At 51.0% G+C, this 23,852-nt stretch overlaps 1 protein-coding gene across 1 annotated transcript in view; it reads left to right on the top strand.

The window, feature by feature from the left end:
- LOC135307521 (uncharacterized) overlaps positions 1-19,388 on the top strand; it is a 179,929-nt gene extending 160,541 nt beyond the window's left edge. The window contains exons 3-12 of the mRNA XM_064431948.1: positions 15,789-15,890; positions 16,349-16,456; positions 17,105-17,176; positions 17,265-17,345; positions 17,433-17,534; positions 17,966-18,082; positions 18,402-18,473; positions 18,562-18,633; positions 18,721-18,822; positions 19,281-19,388. Of these exons, the coding sequence (XP_064288018.1) occupies positions 15,815-15,890; positions 16,349-16,456; positions 17,105-17,176; positions 17,265-17,345; positions 17,433-17,534; positions 17,966-18,082; positions 18,402-18,473; positions 18,562-18,599 (666 nt within the window). The 5' untranslated portion in view covers positions 15,789-15,814 and the 3' untranslated portion in view covers positions 18,600-18,633; positions 18,721-18,822; positions 19,281-19,388. The remainder of the gene's footprint in view (positions 1-15,788; positions 15,891-16,348; positions 16,457-17,104; positions 17,177-17,264; positions 17,346-17,432; positions 17,535-17,965; positions 18,083-18,401; positions 18,474-18,561; positions 18,634-18,720; positions 18,823-19,280) is intronic.
- The last annotated feature ends 4,464 nt before the right edge of the window (positions 19,389-23,852 follow it).

The following is a 23,852-nucleotide window of genomic DNA, read 5'->3' as shown; positions in this document are numbered from 1 at the left end:
GCGGGCCTGATGCGATAGAGGTCGGATCAGTGTTCACCCAGTGTCCATCCAGGCTCAATGCTGTCCCTTTGATTGTGGATCTCAAGCCTGTATATCAGTCACACAATAAATTATATACATATATTTATTATTATTAAATTGGCTTGATCAATTTCTATCTACAACAATTCCAACCACTTTACATTTTGCTGTGTGTAATGGAGACGGGAACTACAAGTTTCCTATTCATGCACAATTTGCTGTCTGAGAGCACTCAGTTCTCAAAGTCACAGGAGCTTGCAGGTCTGTGTCTGAGATGACTTTAAAAACAAAAACAACCTTTATGTGCTACACCTGTATATCAAAATTTCATAATAGAAATCACAAGCTGATTCTGCTGTTGAGTAGATTAATAAAACCACAAAAAACTAAAGCACAACCGGGACCTCTTGCTGGAGAGAGAGAGTAGGGGTAGGGGGAAAAAGGAAGAGGGGCCTCCAGAGTCAAAGATCTAGTTCTCATAGAAGTATGATCAATGCTCCATTTACTGTTAGTTTCAGGGTACATTTATATGGTTCCAGGGTTCAAGCGACATGGGAAAGTATCTGATTGGTTAACAAAGCACTTATACCTAAAACAAAGACTATTTCTTAAACATATCTTGGTCATGTAGCTCAGCTTGTCAGCAATATCAGTAGAACATTTTCTCATCCTCTGCTAGAATCTTCAGACCATGTACTTTCACATCTTCTTCAGTTGGCAAACTTTCTCAGGCTGGCTGTCCAAGGGCAGCAAGCTTCTGCTATCAGGCACATACCCGAAGTGTTGGCAAGCATGCTTCTAAATCCACAGAATGTCCATTGGTTTTTATCTGCAGGGTTGTGCACATAGGCCACAGCATCTGCCCAAAAGGCTCTCTAACAGGGACCAAATAAAATAGGCAAACAAAACAACCACCAAGAAAAAAGCAAAACCAACAGAAAAATCCCCACAAATCCAGAAAAAGATAAAAAATAGGTGAAGGAGGCAGAGATCCAAGAGCAGCAAATGGGCAGAGCAACTACAGAAGTGCAGAAAGGAAAGATAATAAGAAAGGAGAGATAATAAGTGGCTACGACACCAAAGTAGCCAGGGGATCTGAGATACTGTTCTCACCCTTCTGGAAACATTTTGACACCAAATTGTCTGAAACTCAATGATGATGATTGTGATAATGGGAATCTCCATGTTTAGCTTTCATATATGCATTGTGTGTGAGTTCTGTTTCTCTTGTGAAGTCGCATCATCTGGCAAGGGGGCTTTTCTGTCCAAAGAAAAACACTGCAGTGGAAATGGAGGCCAGCTTGGAAAAGATTAAAAATAAGAGGCAAAAATAAAGTATTTTTTAAAAATATGTTGTTTGGTTGGTTTGCTGTTTGTTCATGGGTTTTTTATCTGTCTTAGAAAGCAGCCCCTCAGATGTCAATGCACACAATAACGGGCTGTCTTTGCAAAAAATCTGCAAATTTTGTGATGCAAGGCAGAAACAGCTTCCCTTGGGCTACAGCTGGAAGGCTTAGAAATGTGTTCCAGAAACTCAGAATAGGACAGCGTCAGAGCAACACAATTTAATGTCATGGAGTGCAAGATGCAAGTTACCCAATGAAGTAATCAGAGTATTCAAATGCCAAGCAGCGGGAAAGGGCTGTGCATTGGAAAGATAGGAAGAAAACACAGAGGCAGGATGGACAAGTTTCCCAGCCAAACCAGACCAGAAGCACTGGGAGCACAAAGGGACACAGCCAGGAGGCCCAGCAGCTCCTTGCTGAGGACCTACTTCATGCAAGAGCTGGCACTCAGAATATTAAATGAATTAAAAATAAAAGGGTGGGGGGAGGCAGCAGTGAGGTGTCCTCAGAGGTTCAACTCTGCACTCTGCTTCTGTCACCAACATTATCCAAGTTCCTGTGCTTGTTTTCCTGGAGAACTTGCACTCAACAGAGCTTCAGTGCCTTTGATCAAATCAGTCTTAAGAGCAGCTTGGGGCTGGTCAGTCATTTAGATGTCAGCACTGACTGGGGTCCAGGCAACAAAGGAACATAAGCTGCAGGCTACCCATACAGCTTTTCATCTTAATGAGAACAAAGCCTTTATTTATGCAAACAGATGGATATTGGGTGGATTTTGTACCATCAGGCCAAGGCACAAGGCTCTGGATCTACACAGCACTTTGGTAAGGAGGGAAACACAGGTGGGGACAATCCAGACTGTTAGAAGTGCCCCCACCCCCTGATTAGGGACAGCACAATTGCTTTTAGAACTCCTTAACCAGCTGGTGAAAAACTGATCTTCTTTTCATGCCCCCTGCACACTGACAGGCAAGTTGAACAGAAAATCTCCTTCATTATCTCTGAGCACCAAAGCAAAGAACCAAGAAAAAAAAACAAACCCAAAAATACCCCAACCAACTAAAATATAAATATTTTTTGCCTGGTCTGGTTTTTTTTAAGAGGTTTATAAGACTGACTAACCCAGTGCTGAATTAAGAGTGTCACATGTATGTGCCTTCCACAAAGTGTGGGACAGCTGTTGCCATGCAGTGGTGGGTGCAGGGTTAGACCCTTTACTTCAGACCCAGCCCTGCCTTCCTGAGGGACAGAAATTCATCTGTTAGAATCCCTTGGAGCTTATGGAGCTGCTCTTGGCCCTCCTGTGGATAACTGTGCTGCTGTGGAGCACTGGAGAACTTTCAGCTTGGTACCCATGTATGGGGGCCTTCAGAATCGAAGCAGCATCTTCATGGGCCAACAACAGACTGGAAACGAAAAACCAGCATCAGAAACCTGTGAGATGGAAAACTTTGGGCAGTTTCAGATCAAAAATCTCGATGGCAAAGAAGAACTTTTTCACAAGGATTCCAGTAGAATAAATGACACAGGTGTTGGAGCAACAGCCAGTGCCCACAGCAATAACAACTCCTTGGAATAAAAGGCAGTGCCCACTGCAAAGACATTTCCCTGTCCTGTGGGCTCTATAACCCGCACACGAACATGGCACTTTTCCTGAGTGCTTCCCAAAGCTTCTCTGCGAGAAGCACTGGAGAAGTGCATGGGGCAAGAGTTCTGCAAGTGCCAGGCTCTTGTGCAGCAGAAAAGTCATAAAATATGAAAGATTCTAGCAACCCAAATAAATCCATCCTTTAAGGCTTGTAAATACTCTGATGAATCTCAGTTACTTCGGGACAAAAACAAACACAGTGAAAACTTTCCAAAAATATGGTTTGAAGACAACATTCCTGGTTGTCTGCTCCTGTTTGTGGAACAAGAGGTTACAAGCTGTCCAGCTGAAGAAGGAAAGGAGGATCTACACTTCCCTGTCATATTTTCCTACTGACTAAGGAATTAAGACCAAGAATTTGGGTAAATGGAGGGATAAGACTGGGGTATGGATGTGGTTTTACATCCTAAGATACTTAATTTGCTAAAATAGAAGCACTTTTGTTGTACATGGATCTCCTTGTTAACCTCTTTGTCTTCAAACTCCCTTCCTCCATGGCAGAACTGAACAAGCTCCATAAGTCAGAGCTTCAAGTGAAAAGCTCTGTGATGAGTTATTTTTAATGGATCCATTACCAGTCCGTGGGGTTGCTGTCATGTGGAGCTCAGGTGGCTTTTTGTTGAGATCAAAATCAATGAGCCATTTGTCCCAGCTCCACCTCTCCTGAGGCAGCACTGGCTCCACTGTGCCATTTCTAAATGAAAATTGAATCTCCTAAAGAAGCCAAGCTAAAATCACGAGGGAGTAGTCACAAAAAATAATTTTGGCAGTTTGCTGGGTATTGATCAAACAGCTACCAGCATCCCAAAGTCCAGGCTCCACTAAACAAGGCTCTTTGCTCTGTAAGGAGCCTTTCAATTGGTAGTGTTTCATACCCATGCAGAAGAACAAAAAGCCACTTCCACTGTAGAAACATGAGCTGCAGCTATGCAGTGAGTCGTGTTCAGTAGCTGACCTGCTGCTTTAGTTTTGAGGCAGTTTTAGGCAGGAGATACTGCCATAAAATTTCACAAGAAAACTATCAAGTATCTAAAATAATGCAGTATTATGGTTATTTTCTACCTCCAGTATTGCCAGGACACAGCTTAAGAAAGAAAGGAATTTACCAGCCACCAGAAATGAAAAACATTAAAATGAAAAAAAGGGGCTTTTAAGGAAATCAGAGTGATGGCCACAAGTCATTTTCCAGCTTTGCAGGATTTCAGTTCAAAGTCAATCTAAACAAGCCAGCATATGTCTAGCAAGAAGGAAATCACAGTTCAGGTTTGCTCCTGCACTCAAGCTTTGCTATACCAAAGATATATTCTTTGTATTCTTTTCCAGCTCTCCAGAGAGGAGACTCCACACGGCTTCTGAGGGTGCTGATTAGATGAGGGTTTATTGGGGGACCCAGCCCCGGATGTAACATGGTTTCAGAGGCAGAAGGGAGAAAGGGAAAGGGAGGGGGAGAGAGGACGAGCCTAGGGGAGAGATGGGCCATGAGAACATCTGGTCTTCCTCACACAGCTTAAGAGGGAAATTCAAAGTAGGTGCGAAATAAGATTTGGGCCAATGGGATTGCAGATCCATGAGACTTCAGGAGAGGAACACAGCTTGGAATAAACCATATATTTTTGAGGGGTACATTTTTGAGACAGAGCATACAATTTGAATAAAATGCAACACCACAATAGATTAGTATGATAGATGATAGATAGATAGATAGATAGATAGTAGATAGATAGATAGATAGATAGATAGATAGATAGATAGATAGATAGATAGATAGATAGATAGACAAAGCAGATAGAGATATATAAACGCACTTGCCTGTATCACTTTACAAAGAAAGGGATGGGGAAGTGACAGGTTATTCTTTTCCACACATGGGAAACTATCTTTTTCCCAGAAAATTCAGCTTCCTTCTTCTGTGACCACCAGGGTATCTGAAGACCTCACCAAGAAGGCCCTGTGATGCCAATGGCCTGTGCATCCAGCAAGTCAAGAAAGTAAGGCCTGCCTCTTAATACTACAGTGGTGTTAAAGAGGCTTATTCTCAGTTTTTGGTGGCAAGAGGAAGGAACTGAAGCCAGTTACTGTAAAATGCCTGCACAAGCACCAGTGCAAATCACAGCCAAAGGAAGGATGAAGCCAGTCCCACAACCACAGCTCAAGCGGCCAGAGATCCTCCTTCAACTCTGGCTGCATTGAAGCCCCACTGACTGCCAAGAAGAAAAGCGCCCTACTGAGAGCAAGCAAACTTAACCCTCTGGCAGGACACAAATTTAGAGGGAAATAATTTAAAATCCCTACACCACCAGACACACTTCCCAGTGAGAAGGGTTGGAACTCTCTGGCTCCCAGCACTTGCCCAGCAGGCAGGTTCACAAAGGTGCTGGGAGCTAAGCTGTGCCCTGCGAGGGAACAGAGCCAGCCTCCCTTCAGTGGCAGAAGGCACGGCCTCAGCTGTAGCCCCGGGTGCCTGCGGTGGCCCAGGGCACGGCCATGGCTGTCAATGTGTTGGGCTGCAGCACAGGGCAGGCCGGAGCTCAGCAGCCTCAGCAGAGCCCAGGGCCGCGGCCCTTCCCTGCCGGGGCCCGAGCCTGGCCCGGCCCGGCCTGAGCAGCCCGGCCTGGCCCAGGGGATGGGCTGCGCCCGCCCGCTGTGCCCACAGGCTGGGCCCAAGCCTTTGCAAGAGGCTTTCTCCCAGCTTGGCAAAACCTCGGCCAAGTGTCCCTGTGCTGTGCTGAGAAGAGTAAAAAACCCCCTCAAATTTAACCCTGCTGCCCAACGCATGAGGGATCCCTGCACACCTTAGGAGAGGTCATCAATACTCCTTTGTGCCTCATAAGGGATCCCTGCACCCCTCAGCAGGGACCCCAAAATATGCCTGTGAGCCCCTGCCTGGCTCCTGCCTGCCCACACCGTGGCCATCCATGGCTGCTCCTGGGCATGGAGCTCGGTCAGTGCTGGTGCCGGGTGGGCTTTGCTGCTGCTACCCACCCAGACGTAGCTGCAAAAACTCAATTTCTTTATTTGAACATAAAATATAGGCCAAACGCTGCCCTGGCAGACAAGGGCTACCCATCTTCAGTCCTGGCCGGGGAACAGGACCAGGGGGCTCAGGGGGAGAGGGTCTCGTTGAAGAGGGGTGGGTTTTGGGACGGCCTCATGGCGGGGATGCAGCCACGGCAGGGCAGATAGGGGCAGAAGTGGAGAGCTGGGATAAAGTTTCAGGTTCTCATTGCCTCTGTTTTTAGGTGCGTCTTCTGAACATGCACTGGAGTACCTGTGAAGAGAGGAGGTGGCTGAGGCCCCACCTGCCAGAGGCACACAGGGACCCTCGTGCACAGCTGGGCCCAGCTGGACAGCTGCCCCTCAAGGCCCCGGCCAGGAGGGCACGGCTCTGGGCAGGGTCCCTGGCCAGGAGCGGGCCCCAGAGCGCCTCTGACATTCAAGGGCAACTTCGGCCCTGCTCTTTCTCCTCCCCACCTCCCTCTGCCTCTGCCCTGTGCCCCTGGGGCTGCTCTTGGCCAGGCAGCCTCAGTGGGAGCCAGCTCTGGCTGCAGCCCCAACGGGGCCCCCAGGACAAGGCCCAGCAATTGAGAGGCCAATGGAAGCACTGGGCAGCAGCAGAGTTCTTTGGACAATCATAGACTGGCCACAACTCCATTGCAGCCTCCCTGTGAATGTTTCCTGTCTGCATTAGATCTTCATAAGAAGCTGTTTCAGGAAAAGATGAAGAAAGCACTCACCATTTCCTCTTCCAGTAAAAATGAATTTGGACACAGCATAAGATGAAGATAAACTCCAAAAAAAGCAGGCCTGCCATTAACCCTGCCCAGCACCCTGCTTCCTTACAGAAGCCCCTTCCAAGGCCCTTCTGGGCATCGGGCAGTTGTGTTGTGGTGCCGGCTGCATCTGTGGGAGCAATGGGGAGCGTGAGCCCCTGCTGTGCTGCACTGCTGAGCTGGCAGCACGGTGGATACGGGCAGGACGTTCTCTGTTTCCCCCAGCGCTGGGGCCTGCAGGCACCTTGCCGGCCCTGGGCACAGGCTGTGCCAGCCAACAAAGCCCAGCAGGCCAGGAGGAGAGCCCGGGGGCAGCACAGCTGCTTGGGCAGCGGCTGCTGCCAGGGACACAGGCCAAAGCCATCCCTGAGCAGCCACTGCCAGCCCTGGCCCTCCCTGCCCCGTCACAGCTCCCCCAGCCCCAGGGGACAGTCAGGCCCTCTCAGGAGACACTGGAGGCATCACCTGCTGTGCCAGTGCCTGGAACTGCCTGTTCTCCTGCAGAAGAGGCTGCCACTGAGCCACTGCTTCCTCCTGGATCAGCCACCTTCTGTGCCAAGTTTTGGGTAATCGCTGGAGAAAGGAAAGGGACAGATGGATCAGATGGGACAGTTCCCCATTGGGGAGGTGTCATCTTCAGAAGCTAACACTGGTGAATGTCATGGACAAGGATGAGGAAATCAGATGAGCTTTTGGGATTGGACAGGCCCCTGCCTTCTCCAAAGCACCACCCCTCCTGATCTGCCTGGAGACTGGGAAATTGTAGAGGATCTCAGGGTGGGCATGGCCTATGGTGCAGTTTGGGCACCGTGTCAGCAGATGCCAAATGCCTTCCTGCAGAGGCTGGGCAGAAGCTGCAGCCAGGCCAGGCTGGGAAGCAGCCCTGCAGGGCGTGAAAGCAGCAGCGGGGCAGTGAGGCTGCCATGGATCCCTTCCCACTGTGCCGGGCACAGCGTGTCCAGATGTGCAGCCAAAGCCCCCGGCTGCTGAGTCCCAGGGGAAGCATGAGGGAAATGCACCCACCACAGCATCTCTCCAGGTCACTCAGCATCTGGCCCAGATGTTTTGCTGACTCCAGGAACTTACTGTCTCCTCTTTGGTACTGACTGTTGGAGGACCTTAAAAGTACTTCCAGTTCGTGTGGATGGATCCCACAAAAATAGGACTCAGCCTGCGGTGTCAGCAGGGACACACTACTCACCCCTGCCATGGGAGCTGGGATTGTGTGCAGCATCCAGCCCTGGGGCTTGAAAAGTCCTCCCTGCAGACACACCTGGAACTCAACAGCCAGAGAAGCTTCTGTCACCTTTTTCTTCCAGGATTACAATAATTATTCTCTGAGGGAAACTGGTGAACTAACCTGCAGAAATTCCCAAGGGCTCCAAATCATCTTCCATCCCCGCTCCTGGAGAAGCCATCCCAGCACCCTCACCTAGAAGGGAGCACAGATCAGAAGTGTTTCCATGGTGTACCGGAATTTCCTTCTGCCTTAGGGATCTGGGCACTGAAAGGGAGGGAAATGCACTGACCAAGGGAGGGAAATGCACTGACCATGGCGTCTCACCTGTGCACTCATCATCTGGTCCAGATGTTTGGCTGCCTCCAGGGATTTTTTGTCTTCTGTATCTTGGGTCTTGTCTCTTCGAGGACATTAGAGAAAGGTAGTTCCTCTTCATGAGGATGGGTCGGATAAGGCCATGGGAGCCAGATGTCAATGGCCATGACCAAAGCAGTACCAGGGGCTGGGGAGCTATGGCCTTGCCCCGGTCACTCTCCACACTATTTCCTAGCTCTGTGGAACATCCTTGGAGTGGAAACTGAGGAAGCCCCAGGCCCCTGGGGTCTCCCTCCCTCCCTCCCTCCCTCCCTCCCTCCCTCCCTCCCACAGAGGAACCCCTCCCCAAAGCCCTGGGCAAAACCATCCCCAGCGCTTCCCGGGGAGCAGGGAGCGCTGTGCCGGGAAAGGGCAGCCAGGCTGCCGGCTCACCTGCTCCCCGCGCTTGCAGCGGAGCAGCCTGGGCAGCCCTGGCAGGCAGGGCCACGGCCAGGAGCAGCAGGAGTAGGAGGCGCAGAGCAAGGGCCATGCTGCCTTGTCCTCTGCCAGTCCCACAGCTCTTGCTGCCACCGCTGTCCCGACACTGCTGTCCCAACGTCAGCACCGCTGCTGCCACCGTCGCTGCTGCCGCAACAGTTGTGCTCAGGGACTGACTGCTGGCTCCTTGTGCTGCTGTGCAACCACGGGGCTCTGGGACCTCTGGGACCTCAGAGCCTGCTGTGAGCTCATGGCCAGGGTGCAGTTGTTTCGGGAGCTGGATCTGCCTTCTTCGGGAGTGAGCTCATCCTGCCCAGCTGCTCTGCCCAAGGGCTGTGACACAGTGCCAGCTCAGCTGATCTCACAGGCTGGGGCATGAAGGGATGGAGAGCAGCTCCACCAAGGACTTGGGGTTGCTGCTAGAAGAGAGGCTGGACATGAGGCAGCCATGTGCATCCAAGGGAGAGTGCCCAGCAGGTTGAAGGAGGTGATTCCACCTCTCTGCTCTGGTGAGACCCCACCTGGAGTACTGTGGAAGACGTTTTACAGTGACCTCTGTGAGCCATCGAGAAGTTTGATAAGAGGATCCATGCTAACCCCTGAAAGAATTTTCTACCAAGGTTGTTGACATAGAAACCAAGAAAGAAAGAAGGATAAATAAGAGAAACCTGCAACTCCCTATTTCAATGAGTATTTTGTTTGTATCTCGTGACCAATGTGTAAAGTATAAACTTAAGAGCTTTGTAAGAATGGAGAAAAAGCATGCAGGCTAGAATAAAAACAGGGTTTGAAGCCTTCTGGAAATGGACTGTGTTGCCTTGTAGTGTCTCGATCTCTCCCACGACAGAGTACTGCATCCTGCTCTGGGTCCCCAAGACAGGAAGGACATGGTCCCGTGAGATCTAGTCCAGAGGAGGGACAAAATGCTCTGAGGGCTGGAGCCCTTCTGCTTTGGAGACACAGGCTGGGAGAGCTGGCAGTGTTCAGCCTGGAAGAGAGAAGACTCCAGGGACACCTGATTGCTGCCTTTCAGTGTCTTCTGGGGGCTTGTAAAGAGACGGGACTGAATTTTTAGTAGAGCCTTTTGTGACCAGACAGAGAGGGAATGGTTTTAATCTAAAAGATGGTCAATTCAGACTAGATGAAACAAACACATTTTACACATTTGCTTTTGAAACCCTGGCACAGGTTGCCCAGAGAGGTGGACATCCATCCCTGCAGACATTCAAGCTCCTGCTCTGAGCAACCTGACCTAGTTCAAGGTGTCCCCTGCTCATTGCAGGGCATTGGGACAAGATTGCCTTTAAATGTCCCTTCCAACCCAAGCCATTCTGTGCTCCTGTGCACCATCAAAGCAGTGCTGCATTAGTGCTGGGCTGATTATGCTGGCACCTGTATTTTGGTACTTGTGCCATTTAGCAATTGGCCATGAGAGGATTGATGGGCTGGACAGTGAAGTCTGCAAATAACACTCAGTGTGCTCAAGGAGAAACAGGAGAGGAACACGGCTTCCAGTTCAGATAAATGCCAGCATTTTGCTGCCCATTCCTGGTTAGAGAAATAAAGGAATGTGCTGAAGATCCCTTCATGTGGGTTCATTATTGGCCATATCAGTACTTGTGTTCTGTAAAACAGGTAAGTTGTTACAGCTTCTTGCCCCATTTATCCCTGAATAAAACCCAAATACTGCATTGCTCCTTGTCTACTTTCTTCCAAGTCAGGGCAAATTTTGTTCATTACTGAGTGGGACATATTCATCTGTTCACAAGCAAATTCCTCTTGCCACTCTCACAATGGCTAGACTGCTTTGTTGATTTGCTCTAATCGGACTGTAATTAAGGCCTACCTCTCACTAGAATTAAAGCTGATGCATTGGGAGGCAAAGTGTTGAGTCATTTCTCCTGGAGTCTGACACTGTAGAGAGTTGTTCTGTAAGTAAATGCCATTTGAATACAGGTGTAGTCTACCATACTTCTGGCATACTAGAAGTGAGAAAAAACCCTTTGAATCAGGATTTTATCCTTTCTTCCTCCACCTCCTCCTCCCAGGAATTTTAATCTCTGAGGTCTAAGCTCTTCAGCTGCCTCACAAACATTCTTTTAATTCAGTCATCCATGCATTGAGCCACAAATCAGGACCGTGGTGTGAACCTTGAAGCAATGTAGGTTTATAGCACTGAAAATAATAATCCAATACCCAGGTTAAGCCAAGCCTATTGGTTATTTCCCAAATAACTCTGTCTATCCTCAGTGATGTTTCAAAAACGATCATTGTGAAAGCTAGGAGCGGGGAGAGAGAATGTTATCAAAATTAAAAACAGAGCTTTCTCAGATCTTCATATTACTATAAAAAGAGAGTCCAAACTATTCATCTATGGAACATTAAGTAAGAAGTGAACAAAAGACTGTCAAAATAATTGCTTGGGGAACAAAAAACCCATAAATAAAAACAAGCTTAAATGTAGATAATAAGTAAACCATCATGCAAAGAAAAAAAACAGACCTGCCAAAACTAAGACCAATAAGGCTGTTTCATCTGTCTCAACTAAAAAAAAAAAAAAAAGAAAATAAAACCTTAAAATAATCAGAGATTCTCAAGGGCATTACTATACATAGAAACGTCCTGGTATTGGGAAAAACATGAAGGAAAGTGTAGCATGCAATTCACAGATGTAACCTAGAATTTGTTAGGGAGGGCCAGAGGTGGCAGTGGCTGCTCAGGGATGGCTTTGGCCCGTGTCCCTGGCAGCAGCCACTGCCCAAGCAGCTGCGCTGCCCCCGGGCTCTCCTCCCGGCCTGCTGGGCTTTGTTGGCTGGCACAGCCTGTGCCAAGGGCCGGCAAGGTGCCTGCAGGCCCCAGCTCTGGGGGAAACAGAGAACATCCTGCCCGTATTCACCGTGCTGCCAGCTCAGCAGTGCAGCACAGCACGGGCTCACGCTCCCCATCGCTCCCACAGATGCGGCCGACCCCACAACACGTGTTTCCCATTCCCAGAAGAGCCTCAGAATGGGTTGCTGTTGGGGAACCCTCTGTTTGCATGTGATAAGGGCAAGTCTGGCTATCTGTTTCTGCCAGGAAATTATTTGGAAGTGCTCAACTGAACCTCAACTCAGAGTTTCGGCACTGCAGTTCATGTCTTTGATTGTAATTCGGTCCTAGCAGTCAGTTTTATACCCCTCCCCTTATTTTCTATTGTTATAGCATATTTTATTACCAAGGGCTTGCTCCTTTACCCCATGTGTTGGTTTTGCTCCACTTGTCCATTTCCCCAAAGACCTGCCCTTTTGTTCACTGTTCCTCCTCCCATTGCATGTCAGTCCCTCTCCAAGCTTGCCCCTTGCTCTAGAAATTTTCCTATCAATTTTGTATCCTTCGGAATCACATTGGTTTGTTTAAGTTCTTCCCCTCCCCTGTAATCCCCAATTGGTTTAAACCTTGTATTCCCCGCCTGGTGTTCCACCCTCAGTTTCTCCCAATTGGCTAAAGATTGGATCCTCCCCTGGGACCCTGCCAAGTTTGGAAGGGTGTATGCCTTTAGTGCAGTGTTGGCCTGCCCCTGATGGTCTGTAGAGTAATCACCTTCGGAAATCATAGAGCAGACCTCACCCTGTTCCTTGTCCCTACCCTCAGGGCAGTCCTACCCCCAAGGCAGTCCACCTGTGCTGTAGAGCAGCTGTGCCCTGCAGCCACAGCCCAGATTCGACAGTTTTCTGGGGGCGGCCCAGTCCCACTGTGGGTGTGGGCAGCTAGTGGGGCTGAAGACATGGGGCAGCACAGCACTTCCCAAATCAGCTCTTCTGCTGCAATAAAGAGATGCAGTTGTCACGCGAGTGCCTGGGAGGTAGCACCAGCAAAGCCCACCTGGCAGCAGCACTGCCTGAGCTCCATGTCCAGGAGCAGCCGTGGAGGCCAGGACTGGGCCCTGCTGTGCAGGAGGGTCCCTGTGTGCCACTGGCAGCTGGGGCCTCAGCCACCTCCTCTCTACACAGGTGCTCCTCTCCATCTCCAGAAGAGCAGCCTAACAACGCAGGCAGCGAGAATTTGAGCCATGACCTCAGCTCTCCACTTCTGCCCCTATCTGCCCTGCCATGGCTGCAGCAGTGTCACGAGGCCATCCCAAAACCCACCGCTCCTCAATGAGAACCTCTGCCCCTGAGCCCCCTGGTCCTGTTCCCCGGCCAGGACTGAAGGTGGGCAGCCCTTGCCTGGCAGGGCAGGGCGTGGCCCACATTTTATATTCAAATAAAGAGTTGGAGTTTTCACAGTTATGTTCGTGTGGTAGCAGCAGCAAAGCCCACCCGGCAGCAGCAGTGGCTGAGCTCCATGCCCAGGAGCAGCCGTGGATGCCCACGGTGTGGGCAGGCAGGAGCCAGGCAGGGGCTGCTGTGCCCAGTGGCGGGGCCCCGAGGGGATGGGGGAGCCCATGCTGAGCATCCCTGGGCTGAGGGCACATTTCCTTCTGTGGGATCATCTGGGCCTGGACCTGAAGAGGCACAAAGGGATATTTTGGGGTGCCTGATGAGGGTTCCAGGAGTCCCGGATGTTTTAAATGAATTAGCTTTTTTTGATTAATACGGAGAATTTATTCCATAATTAAAATTCAGTCGTAGAAAATCTAGAAGCAAATATCAGATTGGCCCTGAAGCAGGCTAACAGCGTCAGGTGAGACAGGTGGGGCATTTCTCTCCCCTGTGCATCACGAAGGGACAGCTCTCTCAAAGTCTTTTTTGTCCATTTCCAAGCTCCAAGCGGTGTGGAGGGCAGGAGTTTTTCTGCTTTCTTATGGTTGTTTTTATCCTTTTTGCATATTCATGTATTTTTTCCTTTCTTGCTGCAGCTCTTGCTGAGAGTTTCCCCAAAACTGGTAAAAAATTCACTTTGTTAGAGGAAAATCTCCTGGAATATGCATTCTAGGAGGCACACATTTATCTTATAGATGATGCAAATCGAATGCACATTGCTGAGGTTTGGTCAGAGAAATAATCTTCTGGAATCAGCATTTCTGGGGACGAATATTCAGGCTAGGATTTTGGTGCATGTTGATTGCCCTGAACCCTCCTTTGTTATGCTAGGATTTTCATTAGTCGAGATTACTGTAGTCTCAGCATGAATTTGTGCATACAATCTATCAGAATCCCTCCCTTTCTCTATTAATTTATTAAATTTGTACTTTTAGGATACACTTTGACAAAGCTTACTTAATTTCTAATTTTATGTTTAGTATTTATAAAACTTGACAACTACACTTTCATACTACTAGTCAGGGTATAAAATTAACAGCTCTTCTCATAAGGTAGATTATTCTAAATCTTTAATTTCTTTTCTTTGGATTGTCAATTATATTTTTTTATATCAATGCATGTGCTTATTGTAATTTAGATATGTTTTGACTCCATAGTCGTTTAAGGCTGGTAATATTTGTAAAATAAGTTTTTCATGTTTTCTTATGTTGCCTGCTAAAATGTGTCTTTGTAACTGTCTCATGTTCTTGTTTTCTAATTCTTGAGCAATTTGCTTTATTCTACTCTCAGGATTTATTTCTTCTCTATCTCTTGCAGAGCAAAAAGTTTTAATATATTGCTTACAAATTTTGCCATTTTATTCTTTTTGCTCTATTTCACATTTTCTTTATTCCAGTGTCTTTTACTACTCATAGTGCACCTTCTGAATTTGTTAAAATTATAGCGTACTACACTAACTTGGGAGTGTGCATATGGCTCATTCTTTTTGGGCTTGGATGACTAATACAGTGACAATAATCCTCTGCAGTTTTAACACTCTAGCTCTCTCAAAGCCCCTTTGGGTTGCAGCCAAAGGGCCAAGATGTGTATCTTCTTGGTAGCAGAGCTTACACCTTGGGATCTAGTCACTGACGTCATTCGTCTCATTCTCAGTATTTACTTCATAAGATTTATAAGAGCCTTTTAAATTGTTTTTCAGGATTTAGGATAGCACCTGCTTATTTCTAATTGTTATAGTTTTGTTTCTTTGACATTTTAGCTCTAAAGTTGTAATTAGTCTGTACACTTCTCTTTCTTTCAGCTATACTTGGCTTTTTTCCTTTATTTTAATTTGATCCTTATTAAATATCTAACGGCTTTTGTTATATCCTATCTGATTTAATGATACTTTTAGTGTTTCTTGGAACTTAAATCTGGTTTGTATCTTATATACTTAATTTTTTTCCGATTTTTCACGAATCATATTATTGTTCTAATATATTCTTTACAGTGTTTCATTAGCTTTTACTTCTATTTCTTTTGTCTGTTATAACAAAAGCACAAAAATATTTTATTTTTTGAAATAAATTTGCATATCACACCTTAAATATTCAGTTCACTTAAAACAACCTCATGAATAATACAGTTTAAAATAAAATATTTTACTTCTCATAACAATGGGTTTTACAGCTTACAAGCTTAGGTATTAACATGCATCAGTCTATTTTACTTCAAGGAGTAGTGGTGACTTTTTAGTGAGGTTTGGCTGGTGTTTCTGCTGGTGGATTTACAGGTCTTCTGTCCTGCCTTTCTTTGCAGCTGAACCTGCTGGTGAAGGTGGTGCAGCTTCCCAAGCCACGTCCAGGACTGAGCCTCTGGGAGATGCTGAGGGTAGGTCAAGGCCTTTCCCCTGGGAGAGCTGCCAGCTCAGAGCCCAAAGCTGGGCCAGGGAGGCAGCGCTGCAGGTGCCAGCACAGAACGATGCACGTGTGTGCCCTCGCCCTGTGTGATTCCCTCACCGCTGCTGCGGCTCAGTGGTGCCCATGCAGATCAGCAGAGATGGCAGAAGCTTCTGTGGCTGTTGAGTTACAGGTGTGTCTGCAGGGAGGACTTCTCCAGCTCCTTTGCTGATTCCTACACAGAAGCCTGGCAACCATCGCAGAGGTGAGTAGTGTGTCCCTGCTGACCCCTCAGGCTGAGCCCTGCTTCTGTGGGGTCCATTCCTGGGAAATGGAACTACTTTCTCTTAAGGTCCTCTGACAGGAGAGACCAAAGACATGGCAGGCAGGAAATTCCAGGACCCATTAGAAATCATGTGGCAAATGCTGAAGGAACGTCTGCAGAGAAGACAAGGTGGGTGCATTTCCCTCATGCTGCTCCTGGGACTCAGCAGCCAGGGGCTTTGGCTGCACATCTGGACACGCCGTGCCCGGCACAGCAGGAAGGGATCCATGGCAGCCTTGCTGCCCCGCTGCTGCTTTCACGCCCTGCAGGGCTGTTTGCCAGCCTGGCCTGGCTGCAGCTTCTGCCCAGCCTCTGCAGGAAGGCATTTGGTATCAGCTGGCAGACAGCCCCAAATGCACCACAGGCCATGCCCACCCTCAGATCCCCTGCAATTTCCTGGTGTCCAGGCAGATCAGATGTTGGGGCTGTTTGGGGAAGGAAGCAGCCTTGGGTTGTCCCAAAATCCTGGGTGTTTTCTGATCCTTATGCATTCCTTTCACAAGTGATGCCTCCTGAAATTGTCCCCTTCCCCATTCCCAGTCAGGAATGTTTTCATCTGATCCAGCTGTCTCTTCTCCATTCTCCAGAAATGAAAGGAGAGCCTGCGGAGAAAGAAGCATTTCCCGGAGGAAGCAGTGGTTGCATGCCAGCCTCAGCTCCAGGAAGGGAGGCCATGCCAGGCACAGGCACAGGAGGTAATTGCTGTGCCTCTGGGCCTGAGCCCTGCTGAGGCTTGAGCTGCCCTCTCTGCTGTTTGGCAGTGCGGGCACAGCCTGGACTAGAGCAGCACAGCCCAGGGGAATTATCCCGAGCAGGCTCAGGGCACTGAGCAGTCCTGCTGGGGTCCCTCCATGGGAGACATGTCCTGAAACCTGGGAGTGACTGCACGGGGTGCCCACGGTGGGGAAAGGACAGAGGGGGAGAGCAAGGGTCCAGTGTGTCCTGAGAGGGCCTGGCTGTTTGCCCTTGGGATCTGGGGGGTTTCCCCACAGAAGGAGGGCAGGAGGGACAGAGGGAGGGCAGGATGGATAGCTGTGGCACTGCCTGCTGCAGTTTTCCCCCATGCTTTAGGGAGGATTTCTTCTGTGTGTGAGGGGGAGAGTCCCAGGTCCCTGCACTGCTGCAGCCACCCCTCCCAGGGATGTTGCTGAGGGCAGGGAAAGAGTGTGGAGAGTGACCAGGAGCCAGCCCAGAGCTCCCCAGGCCCCTGGGCAGCTTTGGCCATGTCTATTCACATCTGGCTGCCATGGCCTTACCCGACTCCCTGGCAGTGCCCAGTTCCCTGTGGCAGAAAGAGATCCCAGCACACACTGGAAAATGTTCTCATCTGTGCTGCATTGTAGATGAGGGTGCTGGGAAGGCTTCTCCATCAGCTTGGATGAATAAAGTTTTGAAGCCCTTGGAGCCTCCTGCAGGTATGTGCTCAGTGTGCCACCAAGGAAGAATTGTAGACAAGCGGGCAGGCACCAGGTGACAGAAGCTTCTGTGGCTGTTGTGTTACAGATGTGTCTACAGGGAAGACTTCTCCAGCTTCTCCAGCTGCTACCTTGGATGCTGCACTCAAGCCCAGCTCCCATCTCAGGGGTGAGTAGTGTGTCCCTGCTGACCCCACAGGCTGAACCCTGCTTTTCTGGGATCCATTCCTGGGAAATGGAAATATTTTTCTCTAAGGTACTCCAACAGGGAAAATCCAAGATACAACAGATAAGATATCCCTGGAACCATCCAAACAGATGAGGCAAGAGCTGAAGGAACCCCTGCAGACAAGAGAAGGTGGGTGCATTTCCCTCATGCTTCCCCTGGGAGTCAGCAGCCGGGGGCTTTGGCTGCACATCTGGACACGCCGTGCCCGGCACAGCAGGAAGGGATCCATGGCAGCCTCGCTGCCCCGCTGCTGCTTTCACGCCCTGCAGGGCTGTTTCCCAGCCTGGCCTGGTTGCAGCTTCTGCCCAGCCTCTGTAGGAAGTTATTTGGCATCAGCTGACAGGCCATGCCCAAACTGTAAGACACCCTGAGATCCCCCACTATATCCAGCCCTGCAGATTAGGAAAAGGGTGGCTGTTTGGAGGTGGAAGTGCTCTCATCATGCCACTGTAACCTGGCCATTTTCCTGCTCCATAAATTTCACAAATATTACCTCTGATGCCACCACCCAAGTGGGAAACAGCTCCATCTGATGCAGCTGTCTCCCTTCCTTTGTCAAGAGATGGACATAGTGCTTCAGTGGAAGGTGGTATTTCTTGAAGGAAGCACTCCATCTTCGGTGCCAGCCCCTGCTGCAGGAAGGAAGGCAAAGCCAGACACGGGCACAGGCACAGCAGGTAATTGCTGTGCCGGGCTCAGGCCTGGCCGGGGCTGTGTGGCAGCAGCTCTTCTCCCTGGGCAGGCCCTTGCCCAGCCCGGCAGCAGCCAAAGCTGGAGGTGCCTCGGCTTATAGGCCTCTGGAGCTGGTTCAGAGTCCCGGGGAAACGGGACTGGTGCAGCAACGTCCCTGGCGCTGCATCTGCTGCAGAGCTGGCCCTGAGTGCCCAGAGGCCCAAGGCACAGGAGCAGCCCCGAGCGGGAGCCCTGCCGCCAGCCCAGGGCCAGAGCCAGCCCTGGCACACAATGGAAACAGTTCTCATCTTGGTTTGCTTCCAGACTGGGATGCTGGGAAGGATTCTCCATTAGCCTGGCGCTCTGAAGTTGTGAAGCCCTCTGAGCATTCTGCAGGTATGTTCTCACTGTCCCACCAAGGCGTAATGTTTGACTGACTGGTAAGAACCAGGTGACAGAAGCTTCTGTGGCTGTTGTGTTACAGGCGTGTCTGCAGGGACGACCTCACCAACTCCTACCTAGGATGCTGCACAAAAGGCCAGCTCCCATGGCAGGGGTGAGTAGTGTGTCCCTGCTGACCCCTCAGGCTGAGCCCTGCTTTTGTGGGGTCCATTCCTGGGAAATGGAACTACTTTCTCTTAAGGTCCTCTGACAGGAAAGACCAAAGTCATGGCAGGCAGGAAATTCCAGGACCCATTAGAAATCATGTGGCAAATGCTGAAGGAATGTCTGCAGAGAAGACAAGGTGGGTGCATTTCCCTCATGCTGCTCCTGGGACTCAGCAGCCAGGGGCTTTGGCTGCACATCTGGACACGCCGTGCCCGGCACAGCAGGAAGGGATCCATGGCAGCCTTGCTGCCCCGCTGCTGCTTTCACGCCCTGCAGGGCTGTTTGCCAGCCTGGCCTGGCTGCAGCTTCTGCCCAGCCTCTGCAGGAAGGCATTTGGTATCAGCTGGCAGACAGCCGAAAATGCACCACAGGCCATGCCCACCCTCAGATCCCCTGCAATTTCCTGGTGTCCAGGCAGATCAGATGTTGGGGCTGTTTGGGGAAGGAAGCAGCCTTGGGTTGTCCCAAAATCCTGGGTGTTTTCTGATCCTTATGCATTCCTTTCACAAGTGATGCCTCCTGAAATTGTCCCCTTCCCCATTCCCAGTCAGGAATGTTTTCATCTGATCCAGCTGTCTCTTCTCCATTCTCCAGAAATGAAAGGAGAGCCTGCGGAGAAAGAAGCATTTCCCGGAGGAAGCAGTGGTTGCATGCCAGCCTCAGCTCCAGGAAGGGAGGCCATGCCAGGCACAGGCACAGGAGGTAATTGCTGTGCCTCTGGGCCTGAGCCCTGCTGAGGCTTGAGCTGCCCTCTCTGCTGCTTGGCAGTGCAGGCACAGCCTGGACTGGACCGGCACAGCCCAGGGGAATTATCCCGAGCAGGCTCAGGGCACTCGGGTACTGAGCAGTCCTGCTGGGGTCCCTCGATGGGAGACATGTCCTGAAACCTGGGAGTGACTGCACGGGGTGCCCACGGTGGGGAAAGGACAGAGGGGGAGAGGAAGGCTCCAGTGTGTCCTGAGAAGGCCTGGCTGTTTGCCCTTGGGATCTGGGAGCTATCCCAGCAGAAGGAGGGCAGGAGGGACAGAGGGAGGGATGGATACCTGTGTCACTGCCTGCTGCAGTTTTTGCCGGGCTTTTAGAGAGGATTTCCTCTGTGTCTGACGGAGAGAACCCCGGGACCCTGTGCTGCTCCAGCCACCCCTCCAGGGATGTTGCTGAGGGCAGGGAAAGACTGTGGAAAGTGACCAGGAGCCAGCCCAGAGTTCCCCAGGCCCCTGTGCTGCTTTGGCCATGTCTATTCCCATCTGGCTCCCACGGCCTTAGCCGCCCCCTTGCAGTGCCCAGTTCCCTGTGGCAGAAGGGGATCCCAGCACACCCTGGAAAGTGTTCTCATCTGTGCTCCGTTCTAGATGAGGTTGCTTCTCCATCAGCTTGGATGAATAAAGATTTGAAGCCCTTGGAGCCTCCTGCAGGTATGTTCTCAGTGTGCCACCAAGGAAGAATTGTAGACAAGCGGGCAGGCACCAGGTGACAGAAGCTTCTGTGGCTGTTGTGTTACAGATGTGTCTACAGGGAAGACTTCTCCAGCTCCTACCTTGGATTTTGCACTCAAGCCCAGCTCCCATCACAGAGGTGAGTAGTGTGTCCCTGCTGACCCCACAGGCTGAACCCTGCTTTTCTGGGATCCATTCCTGGGAAATGGAAATATTTTTCTCTAAGTTACTCCAACAGGGAAAATCCAAGATACAACAGATAAGATGTCCTTGGAACCATCCAAACAGATGAGGCAAGAGCTGAAGGAACCCCTGAAGACAAGAGAAGGTGGGTGCATTTCCCTCATGCTTCCCCTGGGAGTCATCAGCCGGGGGCTTTGGCTGCACATCTGGACACGCCGTGCCCGGCACAGTGGGAAGGGATCCATGGCAGCCTCGCTGCCCCGCTGCTGCTTTCACGCCCTGCAGGGCTGTTTCCCAGCCTGGCCTGGCTGCAGCTTCTGCCCAGCCTCTGTAGGAAGGCGTTTGGCATCAGCTGACAGGCCATGCCCAAACTGTAACACACCCTGAGATCCCCCACTATATCCAGCCCTGCAGATTAGGAAAAGGGTGTCTGTTTGGAGCTGGAAGTGCTCACATCATGCCACTGTAACCTGGCCATTTTCCTGCACCATAAATTTAACAAATATTACCTCTGATGCCACCACCCAAGTGGGGAACAGCTCCATCTGATTCAGCTGTCTCCCTTCCTTTCTCAAGAGATGGACATAGTGCTTCAGTGGAAGGTGGCAATTCCTGAAGGAAGCACTCCATCTTCAATGCGAGCCACAGCTGCAGGAAGGAAGGCAAAGCCAGACACAGGCACAGGCACAGCAGGTAATTGCTGTGCCGGGCTCAGCCCTGGCCGGGGCTGTGTGGCAGCAGCTCTTCTCCCAGGGCCTGCCCTTGCCCGGCCCGGCAGCAGCCAAAGCTGGAGGCGCCTCGGCTTCCAGGCCTCTGGAGCTCGCTCAGAGCCCCGGGGAAACGGGACTGATGCAGCAACGTCCCTGGCGCTGCAGCTGCTGCGGAGCTGGCCCTGAGTGCCAAGAGGCCCAAGGCACAGGAGCAGCCCCGAGCAGGAGCCCTGCCTCCAGCCCAGGGCCAGAGCCAGCCCTGGCACACAATGGAAACAGTTCTCATCTTGGTTTGCTTCCAGACTGGGATGCTGGGACGGTTCCTCCATTAACCTGGCGCTCTGAAGTTGTGAAGCCCTCTGGGCATTCTGCAGGTATGTTCTCACTGTCCCACCAAGGCGTAATGTTTGACTGACTGGTAAGAAACAGGTGACAGAAGCTTCTCTGGCTGTTGTTTTACAGCCGTGTCTGAAGGGACAACTCCACCAACTCCTACCTTGGATGCTGCACAAAAAGCCAGCTCCCATGGCAGGGGTGAGTAGTGTGTCCCTGCTGACCCCAAAGGCTGAGCCCTGATTTTGTGGGATCCATTCCTGGGAAATGGAACTACTTTCTCTTAAGGTCCTCTGACAGGAGAGACCAAAGACATGGCAGGCAAGAAATTCCTGGACCCATTAGAAATCATGTGGCAAATGCTGAAGGAACGCCTGCAGTGAAGGCAAGGTGGGTGCATTTCCCTCATTCTTCCCCTGGGTCTCAGCAGCCGGGGGCTTTGGCTGCACATCTGGACGCACCATGCCCGGCACAGCTGGAAGGGATCCATGGCAGCCTCGCTGCCCCGCTGCTGCTTTCACATCCTGCAGGGCTGTTTCCCAGCCTGGCCTGGCTGCAGCTTCTGCCCAGCCTCTGCAGGAAGGCATTTGGCATCAGCTGACAGGCAGCCCCAAATGCACCACAGTCCATGCCCACCCTCAGATCCCCTGCAATTTCCTGGTGTCCAGGCAGATCAGATGTTGGGGCTGTTTGGGGAAGGAAGCAGCCTTGGGTTGTCCCAAAATCCTGGGTGTTTTCTGATCCTTATGCATTCCTTTCACAAGTGATGCCTCCTGAAATTGTCCCCTTCCCCATTCCCAGTCAGGAATGTTTTCATCTGATCCAGCTGTCTCTTTTCCATTCTCCAGAAATCAAAGGAGAGCCTGCGGAGAAAGAAGCATTTCCCGGAGGAAGCAGGGGCTCCATGCTAGCCTCTGCTGCAGGAAGGGAGGCCATGCCAGGCACAGGCACAGGAGGTAATTGCTGTGCCTCTGGGCCTGAGCCCTGCTGAGGCTTGAGCTGCCCTCTCTGCTGCTTGGCAGTGCGGGCACAGCCTGGACTAGAGCAGCACAGCCCAGGGAAATTATCCCGAGCAGGCTCAGGGCACTCGGATACTGAGCAGTCCTGCTGGGGTCCCTCCATGGGAGACATGTCCTGAAACCTGGCAGCGACTGAATGGGGTGCCCACGGTGGGGAAAGGACAGAGGGGGAGAGCAAGGCTGCAGTGTGTCCTGAGAGGGCCTTGCTGTTTGCCCTTGGGATCTGAGAGCTGTCCCAGCAGAAGGAGGGCAGGAGGGACAGAGGGAGGTAGGGAGGGATAGCTGTGGCACTGCCTGCTGCAGTTTGCCCCCATGTTTTAGGGAGGATTTCCTCTGTGTGTGAGGGAGAGATCCTCGGAGCCCTGTGCTGCTCTAGCCACCCCTCCCAGAGATGTTGGTGAGGGCAGGGAAAGAGTGTGGAGGGTAATCAGGAGCCAGCCCAGAGCTCCCCAGGCCCCAACAGCTTTGGCCATGTCCATTCATGTCTAGCTCCCACGGCCTTACCCGACCCCCTTGCAGTGCACAGTTCTCTGTGGCAGAAGGGGATCCCAGCACACACTGAAAAATGTTCTCATCCGTGCTCCGTTCTAGATGAGGTTGCTGGAAAGGCGTCTCCATCAGCTTGGATGAATAAAGATTTGAAGCCCTTGGAGCCTCCTGCAGGTATGTTGTCAGTGTGCCACCAAGGAAGAATTGTAGACAAGCGGGCAAGCACCAGGTGACAGAAGCTTCTGTGGCTGTTGTGTTACAGATGTGTCTCCAGGGAGGACTTCTCCAGCTCCTACCTTGGATGCTGCACATAAGTCCAGCTCCCATGGCAGGGGTGAGTAGTGTGTCCCTGCTGACCCCACAGGCTGAGCCCTGCTTTTGTGGGATCCATTCCTGGGAAATGGAACTATTTTTCTCTAAGGTTCTCCAACAGGGAAGATCCTAGACACAACAGATAAGATCTCCCTGGAACCATCTAAACTGATGAGGAAAGAGCTGAAGGAACCCCTGCAGACAAGAGAAGGTGGGTGCATTTCCCTCATGCTTCCCCTGGGAGTCAGCAGCCGGGGGCCTTGGCTGCACATCTGGACACGCCATGCCCGGCACAGCAGGAAGGGATCCATGGCAGCCTCGCTGCCCCGCTGCTGCTTTCACGCCCTGCAGGGCTGTTTCCCAGCCTGGCCTGGCTGCAACTTCTGCCCAGCCTCTGCAGGAAGGCATTTGGCATCAGCTGACAGGCCATGCCCAAACTGTAACACACCCTGAGATCCCCCACTATATCCAGCCCTGCAGATTAGGAAAAGGGTGGCTGTTTGGAGCTGGAAGTGCTCTCATCATGCCACTGTAACCTGGCCATTTTCCTGCACCATAAATTTCACAAATATTCCCTCTGATGCCACCACCCAAGTGGGAAACAGCTCCATCTGATGCAGCTGTCTCCCTTCCTTTGTCAAGAGATGGACATAGTGCTTCAGTGGAAGGTAGCATTTCTTGAAG

This window comes from Passer domesticus, chromosome 9, assembly GCF_036417665.1.
Source record: "Passer domesticus isolate bPasDom1 chromosome 9, bPasDom1.hap1, whole genome shotgun sequence".
Lineage (NCBI taxonomy): Eukaryota > Metazoa > Chordata > Aves > Passeriformes > Passeridae > Passer > Passer domesticus.
This window is presented reverse-complemented; position numbering and strand designations above follow the sequence as displayed.